This window comes from Anser cygnoides, chromosome 9 (assembly GCF_040182565.1).
Source record: "Anser cygnoides isolate HZ-2024a breed goose chromosome 9, Taihu_goose_T2T_genome, whole genome shotgun sequence".
NCBI lineage: Eukaryota > Metazoa > Chordata > Aves > Anseriformes > Anatidae > Anser > Anser cygnoides.
The window spans coordinates 26,951,461-26,972,249 of NC_089881.1; the positions used below are offsets into that span (position 1 = coordinate 26,951,461).

Consider the following 20,789-nt stretch of genomic DNA (forward strand, 5'->3'; position numbering starts at 1 on the left):
ATTCTATTAACTTCAGCAAAATGCATGAAAGCTTAAATGTGATTTATGATCTGGACAGCAGCAGAGTTCAGTTTGATTCAGCCTCCTGTAAAGTGTGTGTTTTTGAAACATTTTAAAAAAAGGAAGACAAACATTATCTAAAGCATTCTTGCATGCTTTTCACAAGCTAGTGACATTATAAGAAAGTTATTTCTGCTTTGTTGATAAAAAAAAAAAAACAGAAGCAAAAAGCAACAACTTGCCTCTTTGGAAACTGAGGGGTGTGTTTGCTAACAGAAACCTTTCTTTAAAACATCTGATTTATCGTTAATCAAAAGAAAAAAGCAAGGAAAAGCAATAAGAAGCAAAGCAACATTTTGATATTTTTCTTTTTCCATACAAATAGATTTTTTCCAAAAAAATATTAAAAATACAAGTTAAGGGCCTGAAAGCCTTCCTTGTATGAGCAATAAAACATGCACCCTTACTGAAGTAACTGAAATTATCCCATTAACCTCTCAAAAACAGAAACGTGAGTAACATGGAACAAATCTGCAACATTTGCAAGTATCAACTTTATTTTGTTAGAACTGAACTCATCATCGATGCACAATTTCACCAAAGTGCCAGCATAACATGTTCTGCATCAATGACTCGCAAAAATAAAACCTCACCTGCATAAGCATTTTTAAAGCTTTATGAGCAACTGACTTGAGAGATGTTTGCTAAATTTGGATTATAAAAGAACATATTTTAACTATGCTATAACCTAGACCATGTAGCAGCAACACTTCCAGCTACAGAACTTAAGAGACAGCTACTGTTCATTTCTGTGTCTCATCCTCTTACAATCTAACTGCACGAGTCCGACTTCTTCAGACGGACAACTACAAGCACACAAACTTAGAGTAATATCTCAATGGGATTCCGCATTATGATCCAACTGAACAACTGACACATCGTCTGCTGGATAGGATCTTCAAAAAGAATGACAGAACTCTCTCACACTGAAAATCTATTCCAAACAAAGCTACTAACAGATGGAAGCAACATTTTAGCACTTAAATACTTTTTCAGTCTTTGAAGAGGATGGTCTTTACAACAACAAAAAACCTCTTCAGCATAGGGACAAATAATGGGGAATTACCTTCCCACAACAGACTTCCACTCATTAACCTGGGATACAGAAAGACAGGTGTGTACGGCCTGATCATCATTAATTCCCCAAAAATCTGACATCAGAAATAGCCCCATGAGAACGCGGTAGTCACTGATAATCAGAAGTAGCAGGGAGGAACTTGCCCTGAGCTCACACTTCTAAATGCCCTTCCCTGCAAACTCACAACTTGACACCAAAGATTGGGACCCACGGTCTCCACTGGCAAGTTACACCCGACAATTTCTTTATGTAGTGTTGCTTCAGTGATCAACCAGTCTTACAACAGACCCTGATCAGCTGTCTACCAAGGAATTTTCAATTCCTCTTAGAATTAACTATAACATGATCACATGCAGGCAATCTCCAAAAGAGATTCTTCTGTTTAGAACACAGAAGTACGGAACACATTATTCCCCTTGCAAAGGCTCACACTTAAACGTAATGAAGTAAAAAAAAAAAAATAAAATAAACATTCAAGATTCCAACAGACAGAACAAAAGCCATGTGATCCAGCAGACCTCCTTCAGATTGCAAAACAAACAACAATTGAGTGCTACATTGGTCCGCTGACGTCTAAGTCTCTCTAGCACTTCTTCTAGCATCACAGTAAGAAATTACTTGGAATGACAACACGAACGGAGTGGTAAAAACCTTACACAAAATGACAGCAAGTACGCTGGATACAATACAGCTATACCAGTTACAACAGAAATTCAGAGACAAGTTATAAAAGTAAATTGCACGTGCCTAATATTGGCACTATCAGAATATCTGGATCTCCTCTAACTAGTTTTATTAGCAGAATTCAAAGTATTTCACAAATAATTAAACTGGGTTGCCCAAATTGTTTACGTGATTGCTGAAAACCTCCCAAGTGAGGCTTTTTATATAAACGGTTTCAAGTGAATTTCATCATACTGAAGATAGTTCATTCTGAAAATCATGGCTTTGTTGACTTCAATAATAAATTTGATTTAATAATGAATTAAAATTCATTATTACTATTGGAAGGGAAGGAGTGGGGATTTCTGAAAACAACTCTTGTGATTCTCACTTGGTCATTTAAACATGTGATAGTTTGGGAAACTTTCAACCAGTTAGAAGAACAGAAGTTACAGTCACAGGAAGTTGTCATAAGTTACAAAATTCGTGAAATTTTATTTCTAAATTAAGATTTACCAGTTTCTCTTACGTGTTATCCCTAACAACCAGAATGTCACTGAAACTGAAGGGCACCCATCCAAAAAATGCAATTTTTTTTAATATGACAGAATTAACACTTCAAACTATTACAGTATTATAATCAATAGAGTATATTCAGTACATACCTTAAAATGTACAAAAAGCATTAAAATAATATTAAGTGCTGTTAGAAAATACCAACGTTGTTCATGCAAAAAAACATGCGCATGCAACCTCCTCCACCAGTTACACACAAACGTATCCAAGAACTGTTACCTCAAATGCAATCAATAAAGCCTTACAATTCCTGAAATTCCATGGTTCATTTATAGACTAGACTCTTAATTGAACGAGGCAGCTTATAGCACATAGAAATACAGGTGTATATAATTAAAGGCTATGTTGTAAACAAAACAAATGCAGTTAAACTTCTGCATTAATCCTGAGCACTTCACATCCGTTTTTCCAGACTATTGACAGGGTTCTCTGGGCTACTCTTGGTGTCTGAGACTGATTTTTTTTTTCTCTCCCACGTTGCATCCCAGAACTCACAAAACTACGGCAGAGCACTTGTACACCGCCGTCACGGGACAGAACAGGATCATCAGGTCAGAACTGAAGAGGGGAATGTGTTGAGGGCAGCAAGACAACCTTAAATAACTACATGAACCTAGAATACCTCAGACAAGGCATTTCCCGTGAAGATAAGGCAGCAGCACTACCGTTGTCTGTACAATACAAAACAAATTTCTGATTAAGCTTTTTACCCAAGTAGAGAGCATAACATTGCTTCTCATCTCAAGATCTCACTGCGTTAAGAACACCAGTTTTTAAACACCAGTACACCCCTTCCCATATCAGAATTTATAACCCGAGGGAAAAAGGTTCTTCTAGATACAGTCCCTGCATCCTGTCAAAATACTGGTTTCATATCCACCAACATAAACAAGCCTTGGTAGTAAACATATGACAGAAAACATCAAGAAATTGCTTGTTTTGGGACACAGAGCAGACAGGAATACTCAGAGCTTTTAGCAACTATCCTCAAACCAAGCTTCATCAAATGCATATAAACATCAACTATTCCAAAGTGTATTTTTCAGTCAACTCAAAATTTACTTCACAGCAAAATACAACAAAAGGAAATTCTTTGTCCACGTGCTTATGCTCATGCTTCAGCTCTCAAGAAAACAGCTGCTCCTCTTTCACGAAAAAATTTTATTTTTCACATCTGTATTTAACAGACTGAAGTTATATTTCAGTATCAAACGGGACTAGGAAGCCTAAAGCTATTACAAGCATCAAACGAACACGATAAGAACTCCGTCCCACAACAAACTCAGCGCTTGGGCAGACTGGGCTGCCATGCCAAAACACAGCCCATGAAGTTCACCCCCCAGAGTTCCAGGAGCACAGCACAAAGTTACCCAAGTACTAACAACAGCTTTCGCGGGCACCGCGAACACCTCGATGCCTTCAACTTTTTGTATTCCGGTGCCATCGCCGCTGACCTCCACCCACTGCGTTTCTGAGACCCGCCCACAGAACCGAGCCGCCGCGCAGAACGGAACTCCGCCGGGCAGGGCCGGCGAGGCGCAGACCGTTCCCGCTCCCCTCCGGTCGCTTTCGCCCTCCCGCTACCCGCCGGGCTCCCGGCCAGCCGCGCCCCGCGCCGCCCCCGCGGCCCTCCGAGCGCGACCGTCACCTCGGCGGCAGCCGGGCCCCGAGCGCGCGGGGCCGCAGCGGCCTCCCCCCGCTCGCCCGGCCTCCCGCCGCGGGTGCCCGCGGGAGGGAGAGGCGCCGGGGCGGGCGGCGGTGCCGCCGTGACGCCGCCGGAGCGCGCGGCCCCGCCTCGCCGCTCGAAACCGCAGCGAGGAGGCGCGGCGGGCAGCCGGGGCGGAGGCAATAAGCGCTGCGCAACCGACCGACGGCTCCGCAAGCGGCCGGGCGGCCGGGGCGCCGGGAGGGGCCCGAGATGGGCCCGGCGGCCGCCCCCCGCCCCCCTCACCTGCGGGCCCAGGTGCGCAGAGCCCACGGCCGCGCCTAGGCCGCCTCCATGGCGCGCTCACCTCCGCCCAGCAGCCGCGGCGGAAGCCCCGCCTCCCCGCCGCGCAGCGAGGGGCGTCGGCTCGCGGCAGCCCATTGGCCGCCCGGGCCGTCACTCAGACACCGCCGCGGGACGCCTCGGGGCGGGCTTCCTGCGGCGCGGCGCGAGGGCCGGGCCCGGCTGTGCGCTGAGGGCGGGGGGCGCGGCGCTGCAGAGCGGCCGTTTCGCAGAGGAAGCCCCGCGCCAGCAGGCGGGTCGCTGCGGCGCGGCAGGCCGTTTCCCGCTCCAGCTGCTGGAGGCGTCTGACAGCTGCACGCGCCCTGTTCGGCCTGACGTTGCTTCCTGACGTACCAAAGCGGTGGAACCGCGTCCGTGCGGCTGGCAGGGTAGCGGGGAGCGATCGGTTCCTGCGCTTTTCCGCGTGGTTCCGCCCCGCTCCTTCGCAGTTAGGCGGCGGCTCGGGGACCCCCTCCGACGGCCCGCCCGCCCCCGCCCGCCAGCGCTCTCCGCCCGCCGTGGTTGGCACCTGGGGCAGGGAGGGAGGCCTGGGCGCTCCGCGCCGGTACCGGGCAGCACGGCGCCGGACGGGAGCCGTGGGCGCGTAACAGCGCGGCTCGTCGCAGGCTTTCGCGAACCAAAAACCGCCCCGGTGCCGCAGCAACCCCCCGGGGGCGCGGGCCGCTGCCGCGGGAGGCTCTGCAGCGCCCGGCCCGCGACGTCCTCCGGCAGCTCCCCGGCCGCTGGTCCCCAGGTCGCGGTCTCGGACCGGAGGAGCGCGTCCCGCCAGCCCCACGCCTCCCCGGGGCCCGCGACGGCCTCCCCGGCGGCTGCGGGCGCGGCTCCTTCCGGCCCCGGCCCCGGGCGGTCCCTCCCCTTCCTGGGCGGCCGAGCGCGGCGATGTTGCTGGTGCTGTCGGAGGAGCAGAAAGGGCACCTGGGCTGCCTGCCCCGGGTGGGCGGCGCAGGTCCGGCGGCGCCCCCGTCTCTCCGCACGGCGCCGCGACCAGGGGGGCGCCGGCCCGGGGGCGGAGGTTGGGGGTCGGGGGTCGGGCCGGGCCCGGTTGCCTCGGGCCCGCATCGCAGCCGTGTTCTTTCGTTTCAGCCGTCGGCGAGCTGGGGCGCCTGGCAGTGGAGCTGCTGCGGCGGGGCGCGGCGCCCAGGGCCTGCGAGACGGCCGCCAGTAAGAGCCGGGGGGCGGCGGGGGCCGGGCCCTGGTCTGGGGAGCCGGGGGCTGCGGCGGGGCTCGGGGGGGCTCTGCCGGAGCTCCTCCGGCCCCGGGTGTAAAGGTCGCGAGTGCGCGGGCTTAGGCGGGCCTGGCGCTGTCAGGAGAGTAAAGAACTGACGAAACGTGGGCGGCATTTGTGCTCGGGCACTGAAGCGCCGGGAGCGAATGCCTGGTGCCCTTACCATGGGCCACTGCAGCACCCTTCTTTCCTGAGGTGAAATCTGCAAGCTGCTGCTATCTGATAAATTTGCAGTTTTGTGTGTTGTCACTGTGGTGGCTCAGTAAGGAATTAAAAGGTATTTATGCTTTCTTTACAGGAAAACTTAACACTGGTGTTGACACCATACAGCACGGAGTAGAAGGACTAATGTATCTTCTTACTGAAAGCTCTAAGCTTATGGTAAGGATACCTTTGTGTGGTAGATTCAGGAATACACTCACATGGTGTCTACTAAACAATTCTTGTTTCAAAATACCGATGAACGGGGAAAACCCAGTACAAAATTCTGATACAGATTTTTATTTATTTTTTTAATGGAAGTGGTGTTTCTTGCTGTTCTCTTACTAAAACGCTGCATCTTCATGGATGACTTTGAGATTTGCATTCAGTGTCTTTGACACTAGAACTCAGCATTTTGATTGTTTATAGCAAGAACATTCAGTAATTTAATCTGTATTAGAGAAGTTTACACTTCACAATTAAGGTTTGTCTAAATAACACAACTTTAGTGGAGATGTTTTTTCTGTGTGCTATGCTAACCCCCTAGTAAGTATTCCTTTTATTGTCTGATAAATTAGGCTTGAGAGCTCCTGGCATCAGGAGTTCAGGTGGATGTAAGCAGATATTAAAAGAATTACAGCTGGGTAAAAACTCCATTGGAAAGCCTTCTTATTATTGATACAGTACACTATTTGAACATGGAACAGGGATGCAGAGACAATTCCAAATTAAACTCAAGCAGACATTGCTCTGAAGAGTAGGTATGGAGGAGAATGAAATACTGCAGAATTTTGCCTAAGGTGACTTGACTGACAGATAAATTGCAGTGGTATTATGGTAGAATATAGTTGATCACAGAATACTTTTACTGGATGAATGCATTGTAACATATGACTTTCTCTATTGAATAAATAGCTGCTTCCACAGTGATGAACTGAGCTCCTCCAGTTCAGCACAGACATTGACCACAGGGAATCAGTTTCTGAGGGATATCCTGAATTAATACAATGCAAAGCCTTGAAGTCGTGCCTGGTGCTTTTTTACACGTATAGATATGCAAATCATTTCAGAGTATTTATAACTTGAGTATCAACATTACATTAACATACTGTTGATAATTTGATTATGTAGAAGTGTACTTCATTATGACAAAGTTCAGACCCTTCTATTGCATTCTGTTTTCAAATTTATCAACGTGTGAATTACATGGATAATTCGTATTTTCCTAGCTAAAGACTTGGCCTCACACACTCCTGCAGGAAAGTAACTGCACTCTACCATGTTTATAGCGTTTACTTACAGTTTTATTTATTGAAAAAGAAATAACGATTATTACATAGTTCTGTAGTAAGGCCTGAATTGTTAATTTCCAGATTTCTGAGATAGATTTCCAAGATTCCATTCGTGTTCTGGGATTCTCAGAAGAATTGAACAAATTATTGCTCCAGCTTTACCTTGATAATAGAAAAGAGATCAGAAGCATTCTTAGTGAGCTGGCACCAAAGCTTCCCAGTTATCGTAGTCTTGAATGGAGACTAGATGTGCAGGTAACTTTTATTATTTTATTGGTAATCAGTATATTTTACTTTGTATTTTTTTTTAACAACACAAGCAACTATGAAGATATGAATTTATATCGTTTCAAAGTAGTAGAGGCAGCAGTATTTTCATATATTTAAAACAGGTGCTTTAAGAACGTTAGCATATACTAAATATATTTGGTCTTAAAGTGGATCGGTATTGCTTAAAGATAAAACGGAATAATTAAATAAGTGTATATCTTTAATGTGGATGAAAATATAAGATTTTTACACAGGCCTGCAAGCAGGTCCTGTAAACCTGCTGTGAATTGTTGATACAAAAGTTGATAACTGTCTTCTTTTTCGTTGTTATTTGTATCCCTACTCCCATTTCATCTATGCTATATGCAGCTTGCAAGCAGAAGTTTGAGACAACAAATTAAGCCTGCTGTGACTATGAAGCTACATCTTAATCAGAATGAAGATCAAACTGCACAAGTGTTACAAACTGACCCTTCTACCCTTGTCCACCTAATTCAGCAATTGGAACAAGCTTTGGGGGAAATGAAGACAAACCATTGTAGGAGAATAGCACGAAACATGAAATAGTATTAATTCATGACTGTAGTCTTACTAGGCAGTCAGTGTTCACAAAAACATTTCAAGAAAAATAAACATCTGGATCAGATGAAATGCTTTCCTGGGCCAGGATCTTGAGCCAGTAATTATAGGCTGAACGTCCTCTGGTGCTAAGTTTACGCACCTGCCTGATATAAGATAGGTAATTGCTTTTGCTTTACTTACATATGTAGAAATTCAGCATGTTATACAAATAATTTCTTTATCTCTAAATTAGTATAGCTCTACTTTAAAAGCTTTTATATATTAAGTAGAGCTGTCTCAATATCACATGGGACTGGGCATTTATTTTTACATTTAGTAAGCATGTTTTTTCTTGTTTTTTGCTACTGCTTTGAAATAAAAATACCTATACTGGTGGGATTGACACTTTATAGGAATGCTTCTTCCATCTAGACCCATGTATGTGTAGAACAAATCTGTGGGACTGCTGCCCTTGTCCTCCAAAGGGTTCAATCAACTCAGAGGCTGGCTGTTAAACCACTTCTACCATTCTCTTCTGCCCAACACCTATTAATTGTCTTGGAAACATCTTCATGAAGCAGTGGTGTATGTCATGAAAACTTAGTTCCTGGCTTTTTGGTGAGACCTGCACTTCAGGAAAACTCATGTAAGGTTAGGTAGGCAACCTTATATAAAAAAAAAAAGTATAATCAAGCTAATACTTCCATTTGAACAAAGCTAGGTATAAGCTCTACTAGGCAAGCTTATGCTTTCTACAGGTAGCAGTTACTGTAGAAAACCCAATGGCCCAAGCATAAGTTAGCATACTGATTGTTTCTATACGTAAAGGTGATCTGAAAAGTTGCAAAAGTAAAATTGTTGGCTAGTAAGCCAATTAAGAAGAGGTTTAACTTCTGTTAAATCACATCTTCCTGTTGTGATACAACAGTTTTTTCCTCTACTTGGATAGTGTGCTTATAAAGGAAGACTAGGTAGTAAATGAAGCTTTTCTATTTCTTAGAAAGATGTCAAAGGTTATGTTAAAAACTACTTTTCATTTGTATTCAAATGCAGTATTTTGTAGCTTTTGTGACTAAGGTTAAATAGTATTACTAAGTAATGTTTTACTGTCACTAAATATCAGAAATCCCTTAAGTTATATTTGAGAGCATAAATAGACAAGAGAACCTTAACATACAGATCTGGCAGTAACTATGTATTTATTGGCTTCCATAGCAACACCGTAAATTTCTGTGATAATTGGGTTCCCACATTCATAATGCATTTCCAAATGCATTATTTTCTCTTTATTTAGAAATACTGTGTCTTTGAGAAACACTGCTTCAGATGAAACCTGCATGGCAAAAGTGCTTTAATCAATAACAGTTACTACCACTTAACAAAGTCAGTTTTCTAGAATGCAACATTGCTTATTCTTAGTGGCTTTACATAGCATGTCTACAGCATGAACAATCTCCTTTCCGATACATCAATCAGCAATGTGTTTCATGTGCTATCTGTATATGTTGATTTTTTTCTTCACATAGAGTATGTGGTAAATAAATAAGTTCCTTCCTTGAGATTTCCGAATCATTATATTTTGTTTGTTTTGATGTAATTGGCCTATATTTTCAGGTGGAATACAAGAATGGACTATATGTAGGCTAGTGTTTTCCCTTTACCCATCTCTTCTCACTATAGCCATAGTCTGGAACTCATGGCAACAAAGATAAAAGTTTTGGATACAAGTCTTAGAAGCTTTTTAGGTCTTATCTCACTATTGTCCTATGAACCTGAGGATGGTCAAGATAAAGCTTCAGAGCAAGGTGAACACTGGAGAAACTCACACTCTGGCAGTGATCCACAAATGGATTCAAGAACTGTGAAGAAAGATCCCTTATGCAAAGCATGTTGCTTTTGAATTGTACCTTTCAGTTTGTTCTGGGGAGGAGTACTGAGGCTCGGAAAACAGCTTCTCAACAGCTACTCATTTTAGCTTAATTATTAGAAAGGTAGACTTGTCTTCATGTGACGTTGGAAGTGGTCTTTCCACAGCCCTGCAAGTTCTCCCTTTGCCTGTGTTGGCGCACATAGCAGCTACAAAGGGCCTTGAAACTCCAATGGTAGAAGTACTGACGTGCAAACGCAGCACAATTGTATGTAAGACGTGATGATTAGTGCAAATGCACAGCAAATGACACTTGCTGCTGTTGATGTAATGATAGTGATTTGAATTACCAACACTGGAATTGCAGTATTTGTATAGCTGTTGTCTTGTAGAGCAGATAAAGCTGAAGAATGAAAATACATCTACTTCCATGTCTCAAAGATAGTGGTAAGACGATTCAGTTGTGGGTCTGAAATTTTCAGTTTTAATCTAAGCTCTATCCAAAATTAAAGGTGACGTACATGTAAAACTCCATTTTATATACTTGTTTCCCCTCATGAATTTGCAATTGCTTTATAGAAATCTCCGAGCAAAATTTGGAGAGTACAAAGCATTATTCACAAGCTATTAAAAAAATGATGTAATGGTGTTACTTTTAACACATTTTAGAGGCTTTTTTTTTTTTTAAAGTTATCTGGTATATAAAAGCAAAGTTAAATGTGAAGGCATTTGTTTATTACTTTTTTTGCAAATCTGAAAACTTTTTTTTTTCTGCTGTAAAATCAACAACTTGCAGTTTACCTCTTTGAGAATTTCCTTTTTTTCAAAGTGACTAATCAGATTTGTTTTGTAGATGTTGCATTTTAACCTTGAAACAATTTACAAGCAGTAGTTAAATTCTGAATATTCTGTGAGGAAGTTGAATGTATTACTATTTCATCTTCAGAAACCTATTAAGTTTGTAAGATGTTACCTGTTATCCTTATTAGAGAACTTTTTAATGTTTTTTGTTTGTTTCATTTTTTAATTAAAAAAATAACTTTGTCTCAAAGAATTGTGTACATCAAGTAACTTTTGGTTTTATGTAGTAAGCAACTTGTGAATGTGTCCTGGCACTCTTCTGATAGCCATTAAATTCAGATAAACTGCATGCTGGTGCTGACTTCCACATGCATGAACAACTAGAAGTCCAAGTATTTTAAGAGTAAGATAAGTAACTTTCTGAAAAGCAGAGTTAGGCTCAGCCCTTTGCTATATGCTTCTCATACGTACCTCAGTTTATTTTTTTACTGGTCTAAACAGCAGAGGGCAGAAAGTTGTTTGTTTGCTTGTTTAATCAACTAAGGAGAAGTTTCACTACAAAATTGTTTTCAAGGCCTGTTTCCCATTAAGATTTGTTCATAGTCTCAAGACTCAGCTTGGAGTGTACTTCACCTTGTGTTTTCCAAATTCATGATCAATTTTAAACTGAAAACAATAAAACTTTCAGTATTTAAAATGCCTGTAAAACATACTGGTTAGTTGTTTTTTTGTTTGTTTGTTTTAATGTTTGTATGTTTGTTTGTTGTTCTTTTTTCTTGAACCTGCTAATAAAGAATTTGCTAAAACATTTAGCCAAGAACATAATATAACCCAATTCTTAAAACTCAGGATGACATTGTTCATGGCATTGTAAAATATTTATATTCTTTTAAGCATTGATTAAACTCAAGCAGCAATGCTTTTCTTCCTCTTTTTTTTAATCCTTTTGAATGAACTGTGTATGATCACTGTCCATTTTATAAAATATACTGAGTTTCTGATCCAAGTTTTAATCAATTCCCCAATCTCTGAAGCACATTTAGACTCTCCTACAAGTTTTATTTTCTTGTACTTATTGTCTCTGTCACACCGTGCAAGCTTTTAAAGTACTAGACTGAATACTCCACCTTTCCTCTGTCTTTCCAATTCAGTAGTTGTATCTTGAGTTGTATGAGGGAAACTGTTTTTGTTTAAACAGGTATGGAGTTGGTTTACATTAACACACGTGAATCAGTACCTGATTTTTGGATCAGGCCTAGGATTCTCATTTAACAGAAAACCCTTTGAACTCTTAAGATTTTGTCTTAAAATGATCTTTTGAATTTAATATTGAAATGTCCTAGACCTGTTTCAAGTATATTACTGTTGATGAAATGTGTCCATGTACAGACTAAAAGGTATGAATGGTGATTTTGTTCCAGTTTGTATAAGAATGCCCATTTCCTATACTGTGACTTTGTAATAATAACAATGGATAGTGTGTAGGAAAGGAAGTCCAAGATTAGGAATGACCTGGCAAAACTCCATGACTAAAACTGTGTTGTTTTTTACTTATCTAAATAAAGGGAAGGAAGTCTCCTGTCACTCTGTGTTTGGTTTTGTGGTAAGGGTCTGGCATATTACAGCACAATTTTTGTTAATACTGTTGCTTGTTCTGTTTTCAAGATAAATGTAAATTGTGTCAATTTGAGGACTGCACTTGTGTCTTGAAATCTGAAATTTCACCTGTCAGATTGTATCAACAGAAGACAGTATTTTTGGTGTAGGGTTCTGTGGTTTGATTTATTTGTAATATGGTAGTTTTTAAACATTACCAGTAGTGGTACTGAAGCTTGAGTAATGAGCAGACTGCTTTTACATACATAAAAGTTCAGTTTTTACTGTGTTTGTTAATAGAATTTTAGAATGCATTTTAGGAATTACCCAGATCATCAGTGCTATGACCTGCACAACTTATGCTAGATACATAAGGACAGGCAATCCTCCAAACTATTTATCAAATTAATGGAAGTTTGTAGGAGGACCACCATTTTAAATGTTTGCATCCTGGTTCTCCCAATATGTAAATAATAATATTCAAGCTAAGATATTAACTGTAGTGACCAAATATGCTACAAAACACAGTAAATACCTTTTTTTATCATTAAATATGTAAGAACCTTCCACTGATCTTACTCTTTGCCTATTGATTGCTCTGTCAAAAATTTTCCTTTGTTTTGTTTGTATTTATTTTAGTTTTGTTTTTTGTTTGGTTTTTGGCAAAAGGAAAACTTAAGTAAACAGGATAAAACAGAATTTCACTTCATGGAATCTGTATCTTACTCCAAAGTGTGTTTGTTTGTGTGTGAACACACAAAGTAGTATTCCTCGTATTGCTAATATACTTAAAATACCAGAACTGCAGAAGTTGAGGAACTGCTCTACTTGACCTTTCAACCATCCTGTGTTCATAGGTCTACCATAAGATAACAGAAAAAACTTCTGTACCATTAGGTCTGGTTGTAGCAGAAGCCATGGCTATGGGTTTCAAGGAAATTTTAGAGAAAGCCCTCAGCTGCTGCTTACACAAAACCTGTTGTAAACATTTTTGTTCTGAATGTCTGTAACTGGTTAATAATTTGAGATGGGTAGCCTTTAAAGTCACCATTGTTTATACTTACCTATATCTAAATCTGTATCTAATTTCTGGAACTAAGAATTCATAAGTTTGCTAAGCATTTCTCAGTTTTTGCTGGGGATTTTATCTGTCAGACTACATCTTTGCTTCATGGCGTCTCAGCTAATAGATGGAGATGTGTCTTTCTGTCAACTTAAAGAATAGAGACTCTTACTGGTCTGCCTGTGAGCACCCACTCCAGGGCTTTTCCCAGTGCAGCTAAATAAAAAGGGACAGGGAATAGAAGTATTTTGCTTGCTGTTTTTGCTGTCACCTGTGTGCTCAGTAGCAGGAACACATTATAAATGATTGCTTTTCTACAGGTCACTGTTAATACTTCAAGAACAACAATTTGCCTCTCATCCCTGTTCTCTCTCCCTCTGAAGTTTACAAGTTAGTATCAAGGATGACTTCCCAGGCAAAAAGAAAACAGATGATGAAAACTGGGAATAGTGATCATGAACATTGCCTTCACTTGCTAGGGAAAACAGAGGATCCTGCGATGTGAAAATATGTGGGACAGGGGAGGCAATCAGTTATGTAGGCCTTACCTTTAGCAAAGGAAAGGTAAAATATACAGTGCTGAGCAACATGTACAACCAATAACGTGTTCAAGATGCATTAAAAAGTACATGATGCTCCTTTTTACATATATATGTATATACACGTGCTTATTAGGTATATATGTACTTACTAGGTGACAACTGATTTATTTTACAATAACAGCAGTAGTAGGGTGTCAGAATATTTAGGCTGTTTCAAATTGCCCAGGAGAGCTAGAGCAAATCACATGCATTCTTTACTGGACACAGGAAAGTCAAACTGGAAGACTCTCCTAAAATATCAAATCTGATTGTGATTAAACAATTAGCTTTGTTTCCTGACAAAATCTACATCAGACAACCCTCTCCATGTACATGCAGTTTTTATTACAAAAAAAAAAACACCTGAATCTTTCTGCAAGTTAAATTAGTTATGCTAGGAAATAATACTTTTCCTGCTGTTTTGATTCTCAACACTGCTCTATGCTACTCTCTTGTGAAAGTTTGCAGGCTGAAGTATTTCTTCCTCTATAACTACTCCTGTGCATTTTAGTCTCATTAGCTAGCTGATTACTCTGGTATCGTCATCAATGTTCACATAGGGAGTCAGACTGGCATAACAGTTCCAGAATGCTGACCAATAAGATCATACTGTGTTAAACAATTTCTTTCTTTTTGCAATTCTGGACATTTACTCTGAAACACCTAGAGCAGATCAGGTGTCAGTTTATTTTACATGAATATTTTAGGATTTATTTATCCCATAGAACTCGGACAAAAACCATCTTCCCTATCTGTCTTGAATAACTTAAATTTCTAAAAGCTAGCTGTTTTACTATCCTTAAAAAATTACCACCATTTACACAAATGTGAATTTGTCTCCTAATTCATTTAAGTACGAAGTCAGCTGTATTAGCAAAGCTCTTTTCATCAATAGTTTAAGCTACCTGAAACAAACCAATTGTGGTATGCCTGTGTATTTTCTTCCATTATCTTCTTGGGAGGAGGCATGATAACCTCAGTATGGAAGTTGAAACAAGCAGCTCTAGTGTGGTGACATCTGACATGGCTTCAGCTGTTTGCAAACTAGACACTACAGGTTTTTCCAGATCACTGTTCCAAACTGTTCAAGTGTTTGACTGACTGACTCACACTGATGTAGATGAGCAGTGTTTGTATGTCTCGTTCCACCAGCTTTGCTGTAAGGAGAATAACCTCTGAGACACAAATATTGGTGTAATTTTTGGTTAGCATAGCTGTTTCTGAAATGAATATCTGAGCAGTCATCTACTGTAGATATTCACATAGCGTTCTTGCCAGTAAAATTACATTAACAACTTACAAAACAACATGAACTGAGCTGACAGCTCTTTTTTTTTTTTTTTTTTTTTTTTTCCTAGCAGACTGTCTATGCTATAGGTTTTGCTGGCTTGGTGATGTTGGCTTGTTGGCTGGGGAAATACGCTGACATAGCTGTTCTGGTGAAACTTGGTAATATATACCAGGTTTGTGTATTAAATAAACTACATCAGAGTTAGGCTATGCATCGCATACTACAGAGGTACTAACCAAAGTCTAAGAGCTGTTAGCTAGCTGAGAAACAAATAGTTTTGAACGCTCAGATAAAAATAGAATCTTAAGCACCGATGCCTTTGTTAAAGAACACAATGCATTTACTTAAGTATACCTTTGCAGCAAGAAGTCCCTTGAAAATTAGATTAATGTAGAACTACAGTAGCATCGTGCAGAACAGCAATAGCATAATATACAAAAATGTCTAATAAACCATAAACAATTGCCATGAATGCAAATAAAAAATACTGATTTGCATGACAAACTACATGATGTTTTAAAAGTTTAAATATATGCCTATTAAGCGCATGTATACCTTTGTATAGTGAAACTTTGTGTAACTTATTTAGTTTCACTTTATTTTTTGTTCTCCATTATTTACTTTGGATTAATATAAGTTTTCTTTTTTATGTATGGCTGTTCTTTGATAAAGTATATGAAAGCAAGTAGATTTAGTTAATCACCACTTGAAGTCTCTTTGTACAGCACATACCCAAACAGAAGGCAGGAAGTGTACACACTTTTCCTGGTCTGCAGTGTGCAATTGTTACTTAGTTACCCAGGAACCATGATATTTTTCAAGAAAATCCAGAAAGTTTTCTAATAGACATCATACATGGATCTTCACTTATGCTGTCTTTCTCAGAAAAAATAAAATTAATGTATGTTGGGCTTTGGTACAAAGCAGCGATGGATTCAGATTAAAAATGTCAACACGGTCATTTTCTTTAAGTCATTAGATGCTCATTATCTAAGGGTACATTTGAAAGTGTACTTATTTCTTCTGATCTGTTTGCTTGGCTTTCCACTGAAGTATAGATTGAATTTGCTGCTAGAAGATATGCTACAAATAGGGTACTTTTGCAGTACTGTTCGTTTATAAATCCTTCAGTTAAACAAGAAAATGACTGTACAATTCAAAAACATTTGGATAGCACATGAAATTGAGATAAAATAATGGTATGCTCTTATGTATTTATGATGTATGATTCTGTAGTTAGAAGAAAGAAGTAATGACAAGGGGGCTTTCTACATCGTATTTTTGGTTTGGTTCCTTTATCACTTAATTCCATACCCACTGAAGTGCCATTGTCTTCCATGGACCTGAGCATATTGAATCATTTCCTTTAAGTGCTGGTGGTCATATCCTATCTTTGTGCCAAAAGAAGGAAGTTATTCTTTTAAAAAGTAATAAAAACAACACCATGAGAATTTGTTCTTATAATTTTAATCACTTTCAGACTAGTGAATGAAGATGCTTTAGCCTATACCAAGTGGTACAATAGCAGCTAATCATACTGTTCAGTAAAAAGTGCAACTGAAATACTAGTATCTGTCTGAAGAAGAATTTTCTAGCTGTAATAAATACCTCTTACATTTAAAACAGATGGGTATGTATTTACTGTTGAGATGCAATCCTGTCTCATGGAAGTGGTCTAGTTAATGCAGATGAGATCTCACCATGAACGAGATTGTCAGAGCCTTGCCTTGAACAGACATGTCATTTGGAAAGGAATGTAATAGGCAGATGGGTGTGTCTTTACTCAAGGATACAGAGGCCTGGAGGAAGCATAAAAGCCCTTGTAAAGGCTGTATGAAAAAGCACTCATGTTCAGATCATTATCTGTACAATAGACCGCATATGCACATAAACAATCATCTAATATCCAAGGGTTTTAAACAAGGAAATTGCAGAAAAAAATATCATATGGAATATCTGCATAACCCTGGAGCAGGTGTTGTAATTAGCACAGCTGTCCGAGCAAGTAAAATGCTAGCAAGTGGCCCAGTAAGGAAACACTAGAAGAATGGTACAAAAGATAGCATGGAAAATTCTCAGGGAAGGGAAGCATAAACAAGTCTCAGGAGTACTGGATTTCCTGACCAGAAATATAGCAGATGTGGCACAAAATACAAGGAGGAGATCTGCCCAGTCAATGGAAACACGAACAGGAAGTGTAAGAAAAAATAAATGACAGAATATTTGTTGAAGCAAGGAAATGATGAAACACACAAGCAAGATATGTTCCTTAGAGCTGATCCTAATCCAGAGTTTATGGACAGGCTTACACTCTGAATCTCAAAATCTGCATTTCCAATATTCAATGTAACACTGATCAAAGGACAAAGAACATTCAAGAGCTGGGTACAGGTTCTAAGCTGGAGAAGCCAAATGAATTTCAGAACAGTTGATACTTCTTCTTAAGTAAAGAAACAAGTACAAGATCAGTTCAGGAAAAAAAATAAAAGAGAGAAAGAGAGAGAGAGAAAGAAAGAGAGAGAGAAAGAAAAGAAAAAAGAAAAAAAAGAAAAAAGAAAGGAAAGGAAAGGAAAGGAAAGGGAAGGGAAGGGAAGGGAAGGGAAAGGGAAAGGGAAAGGGAAAGGGAAAGGGAAAGGGAAAGGGAAAGGGAAAGGGAAAGGGAAAGGGAAAGGGAAAGGGAAAGGGAAAGGGAAAGGGAAAGGGAAAGGGAAAGGGAAAGGGAAAGGGAAAGGGAAAGGGAAAGGGAAAGGGAAAGGGAAAGGGAAAGGGAAAGGGAAAGGGAAAGGGAAAGGGAAAGGGAAAGGGAAGGAAAAAAGAGAAAAGGCCCTACCTGAAACTTTTCTAATATAGATTCTGATTACTGAGGAGGATGTGTTCTTAGTTCTTATCAACCAGCATAGCCTGGTCTCTGTCCAAACTACTGAAACAAAACGAATAAAGAAATGCATTACTGAAAAAAGTTCTGTGTAAGTACAGCCAATGTGCGGTATCTCTGTATGTGCAGTCATAAAGACACTGTATGCTTCCTATTGTAAAAATCAGCACTGAAGTTGGAAAGTTTGTGACATTATTCCTTACAGATGCAGCTACTGAATTACTGATCGCAGCTTTGGCTTCTAGATTAGACTTACTGGACAATGAGAAGGTAGTCAGAATAAATCCAAATAGAATCACATCTGCGTTTGCAATATCACCAACGGATAGAGAATTGGAAAGATTCATGAGACAACTCTGCTAGATTCATGTCTGTCAGCAAAGGGTTAAACCTTTTCTTATTTACAAAGTAGTTGTAGTACATGTCACCATGAACGTTTGCTCCCTTTTTCCCCTCCCATTACGTGCCCCCATTGGCAGATCATCACTAAATTGTGCTACGATTTGCTTATTATGCTTGCTATTATGAGCAAGCTTAGTTAAGCATCGTTTTGCTCACATAGTACTACCCGTGAGTTTCCTGAACGATGCGTTAAAAACAAAGCTAACGAGGTTGACAGAAAGTTCTCTCGGTGGCGTGAGGAGACAACATGCCCGACGGATCCCTGAGCACGAAGGCGACGCTTTTCGCCCTGCGGCACGACAGGAGGGTGCAGCGGGCCTGGGCCGGGGCCTGGAGCAGCCGCTCCCGCGGGCCCTCCGCGGCGGCCGTGGGTCGGGGCCAGGCCGGCGGGCACCGGAGCCGCGGGCACCGGGGTTGCGGCCCAGCCGCGGCCCCGCCTGGCGCCGCCTTCCTGAGGGCCTCCGCGAACTTCGCGCGGGACGGGAGAGGCGGCGGCGGCGCTGACAGAGCCCGGGCCGCGCGGCTGTGTGGAACGCCCCTCGGGCCTGCTCCGCCACGCCGGGAAGCCGCCCGCGGCCACTCCGCGGACCCGAAGTTTCCGAGGCCGTTGCATAACCGCAGGCGGGGCGGGGCAGGGCGAGGGCCGGGCCGCCGGGGGGCGGGCGGAGGGGGCCGGCGCGGCCCTCGCCCCGCCGCAGCCCGGCGTGGCCCGGCCCGGCCCGGCGCGGGGGAGGGCGGTGCGCCGCCCGGGGGCTGACCCGCCCGCCCCTCCGTCGGCCGCCGGGGACTCCGCCGTCGCTGCCGTCCGGGACGCAGCGGCATTGTCCGCGCCGCCCGCCTCGCAGCCCGCCCGCGCCGGCAGAGCGGCGCAGCTGCTGGGGAGCAGCTCGGCCGGCTCCGAAGGGCACGTCCTCGGCGGCGGCCTGCGGCGGGGCCGGCCCCGGCGACCGCCTGTGCGCCGAGGCGTCCGCGCTCGCCGTCGGGGCGGACGGGCGGAAAATGAACCCCGCTCCCGCGGCCCCGCCGCCGGGGCAGCAGGTGATCCACGTCACGCAGGACCTGGACACGGAGCTCGAGGCGCTTTTCAACGCGGTCATGAACCCCAAGCCCAGCTCCTGGAGGAAGAAGATCCTGCCCGAGTCCTTCTTCAAGGAGCCCGACTCGGGCTCGCACTCGCGGCAGTCGAGCACGGACTCGGGCGGCCCGCCGCCAAGGCCCGCCGCCGCGCAGCACGTCCGCTCCCACTCCTCGCCCGCCTCTCTCGTGGGCTCGGCCGCCGCGCCGCAGCACGGGCACCTCCGCCAGCGCTCCTACGACGTGACGGACGAGCTGCCGCTGCCGCCCGGCTGGGAGATGGCTCTCACGCACACGGGACAGCGGTACTTTCTCAAGTGAGTGCCCGCGGCCGAGCCGCCGCCGCCGCCCCGGGGCAGAGCGGGCGGGCGGGGGGCGCCGAGGCCGGGCCGGGTCCCGGTGCGGGGGGCTCCGGGCGGGCGGGGCGCGGCGGGCGGGGGCGCGGGAGGGCCCCGCGCTGCGGGGCACGGCGGCCGGCCGGCCCCGGCCGGAGGGTCCCGCTGGCGACATCGGGAGCTCGGTGGGAAGCAGCTCCGTAGGCCCGAAGACAGTTTGCGGCCGCGACGGGGGCAAGGCGGCGGTGCGGGCGGGCCTGTCGCCCTGCCCCGGCGCCGGTGCGGACGAGGAGGCGCTGCGCTGACCCGGCGGCAGCCGAGCGGCCGGGGCCGGGGCCGCGGAGCTCCCTCGGGCCGGGCGCGACAGCCGGCACGTGGGCAGCGCGTGGCGGCCCCGCGAGGGCAGGGCGCTCGTTTTTCACAGAAACGGGAGAGTCCGCAGCCGGCGGGGCCGCGGGCCGCCTCTGTGCCCGGCGGCTGCGGAAGCCGCGAAGAGCGCAGCCCTCGGGTCGCTGCGTGCGGGGGCTCGGTCTTCGCCTCTCGCACCCCGAGTTACAGCAGAGCGCGAACGCGCGTCCCTTCTCGTTCTGCCGTTCTGTACGCTGGTGTGTGTGGTTTGTGGTACCGGGAGGACGCTCCCCAGGGTCCGGGTTTATGAGTCTTTCGTTAATCTGGTGTATCGTGTAAATGAGACGTTGCTGCTCCGTACTTTGGGCGCGCTTTTCCCAATAGAGCACGACAGAGAAGAGGAGGCTTGCTGATAGGAGCACCGCGACAGATTGCTCGCAAACTAATATGTTACATAAATTCTCGCTGGGGCTCGACCAGCAAGTGCTTTCAAACTCTGACTGAAGATCAGATAACATAATCTTCATCTGCCGTTCAGCCTTTGCCTAATATCAAAATGCGCTCACGTGGTTTCACCTTCACCCGCTACACATTTCTGGCACAGAGATGGCGTTTTCCAAAC

The 20,789-nt window shown here is 43.9% G+C and overlaps 3 protein-coding genes across 7 annotated transcripts in view; 2 read left to right on the forward strand and 1 right to left on the reverse strand.

Moving 5' to 3' along the window:
• The window catches only part of RNF13 (ring finger protein 13), a 39,332-nt gene extending 34,301 nt beyond the window's left edge, over nucleotides 1–5,031 (reverse strand). For 2 of the 5 annotated variants that reach the window (XR_010833544.1, XM_048059355.2), the window contains exon 1: nucleotides 4,329–4,465. The gene's annotated coding sequence lies outside the window, so the exon portion shown is untranslated. Of the gene's footprint in view, nucleotides 1–4,328; nucleotides 4,526–4,718; nucleotides 4,855–4,893 lie in introns of those variants that run through there. The other 3 variants (XM_048059358.2, XM_048059357.2, XM_048059356.2) reach the window with 3 other exon arrangements.
• A 167-nt stretch (nucleotides 5,032–5,198) lies between these two features.
• COMMD2 (COMM domain containing 2) lies at nucleotides 5,199–9,495 on the forward strand. The gene is made up of 5 exons (XM_048059360.2): nucleotides 5,199–5,331; nucleotides 5,469–5,546; nucleotides 5,909–5,991; nucleotides 7,185–7,358; nucleotides 7,743–9,495. Exons 1-5 carry the CDS (start codon nucleotides 5,265–5,267, stop codon nucleotides 7,938–7,940), a joined length of 600 nt encoding a protein of 199 aa, XP_047915317.1. The 5' UTR covers nucleotides 5,199–5,264; the 3' UTR covers nucleotides 7,941–9,495.
• A 9,776-nt stretch (nucleotides 9,496–19,271) lies between these two features.
• Nucleotides 19,272–20,789, forward strand: part of WWTR1 (WW domain containing transcription regulator 1) — a 70,291-nt gene continuing 68,773 nt past the window's right edge. Inside the window, exon 1 of the mRNA XM_048059429.2 lies at nucleotides 19,272–19,801. Within this exon, the coding sequence (XP_047915386.1) occupies nucleotides 19,410–19,801 (392 nt within the window). The 5' untranslated portion in view covers nucleotides 19,272–19,409. The remainder of the gene's footprint in view (nucleotides 19,802–20,789) is intronic.

Bases quoted from the DNA above. Each gene is read 5' to 3' on its own strand.
- COMMD2 (XM_048059360.2), top strand. From the start codon at position 5,265: ATGTTGCTGGTGCTGTCGGAGGAGCAGAAAGGGCACCTGGGCTGCCTG. The intron at 5,547-5,908 runs GTAAGAGCCGGG...CTTTCTTTACAG, and splicing joins GGCCTGCGAGACGGCCGCCA to GAAAACTTAACACTGGTGTT. The intron at 7,359-7,742 runs GTAACTTTTATT...TGCTATATGCAG, and splicing joins AATGGAGACTAGATGTGCAG to CTTGCAAGCAGAAGTTTGAG.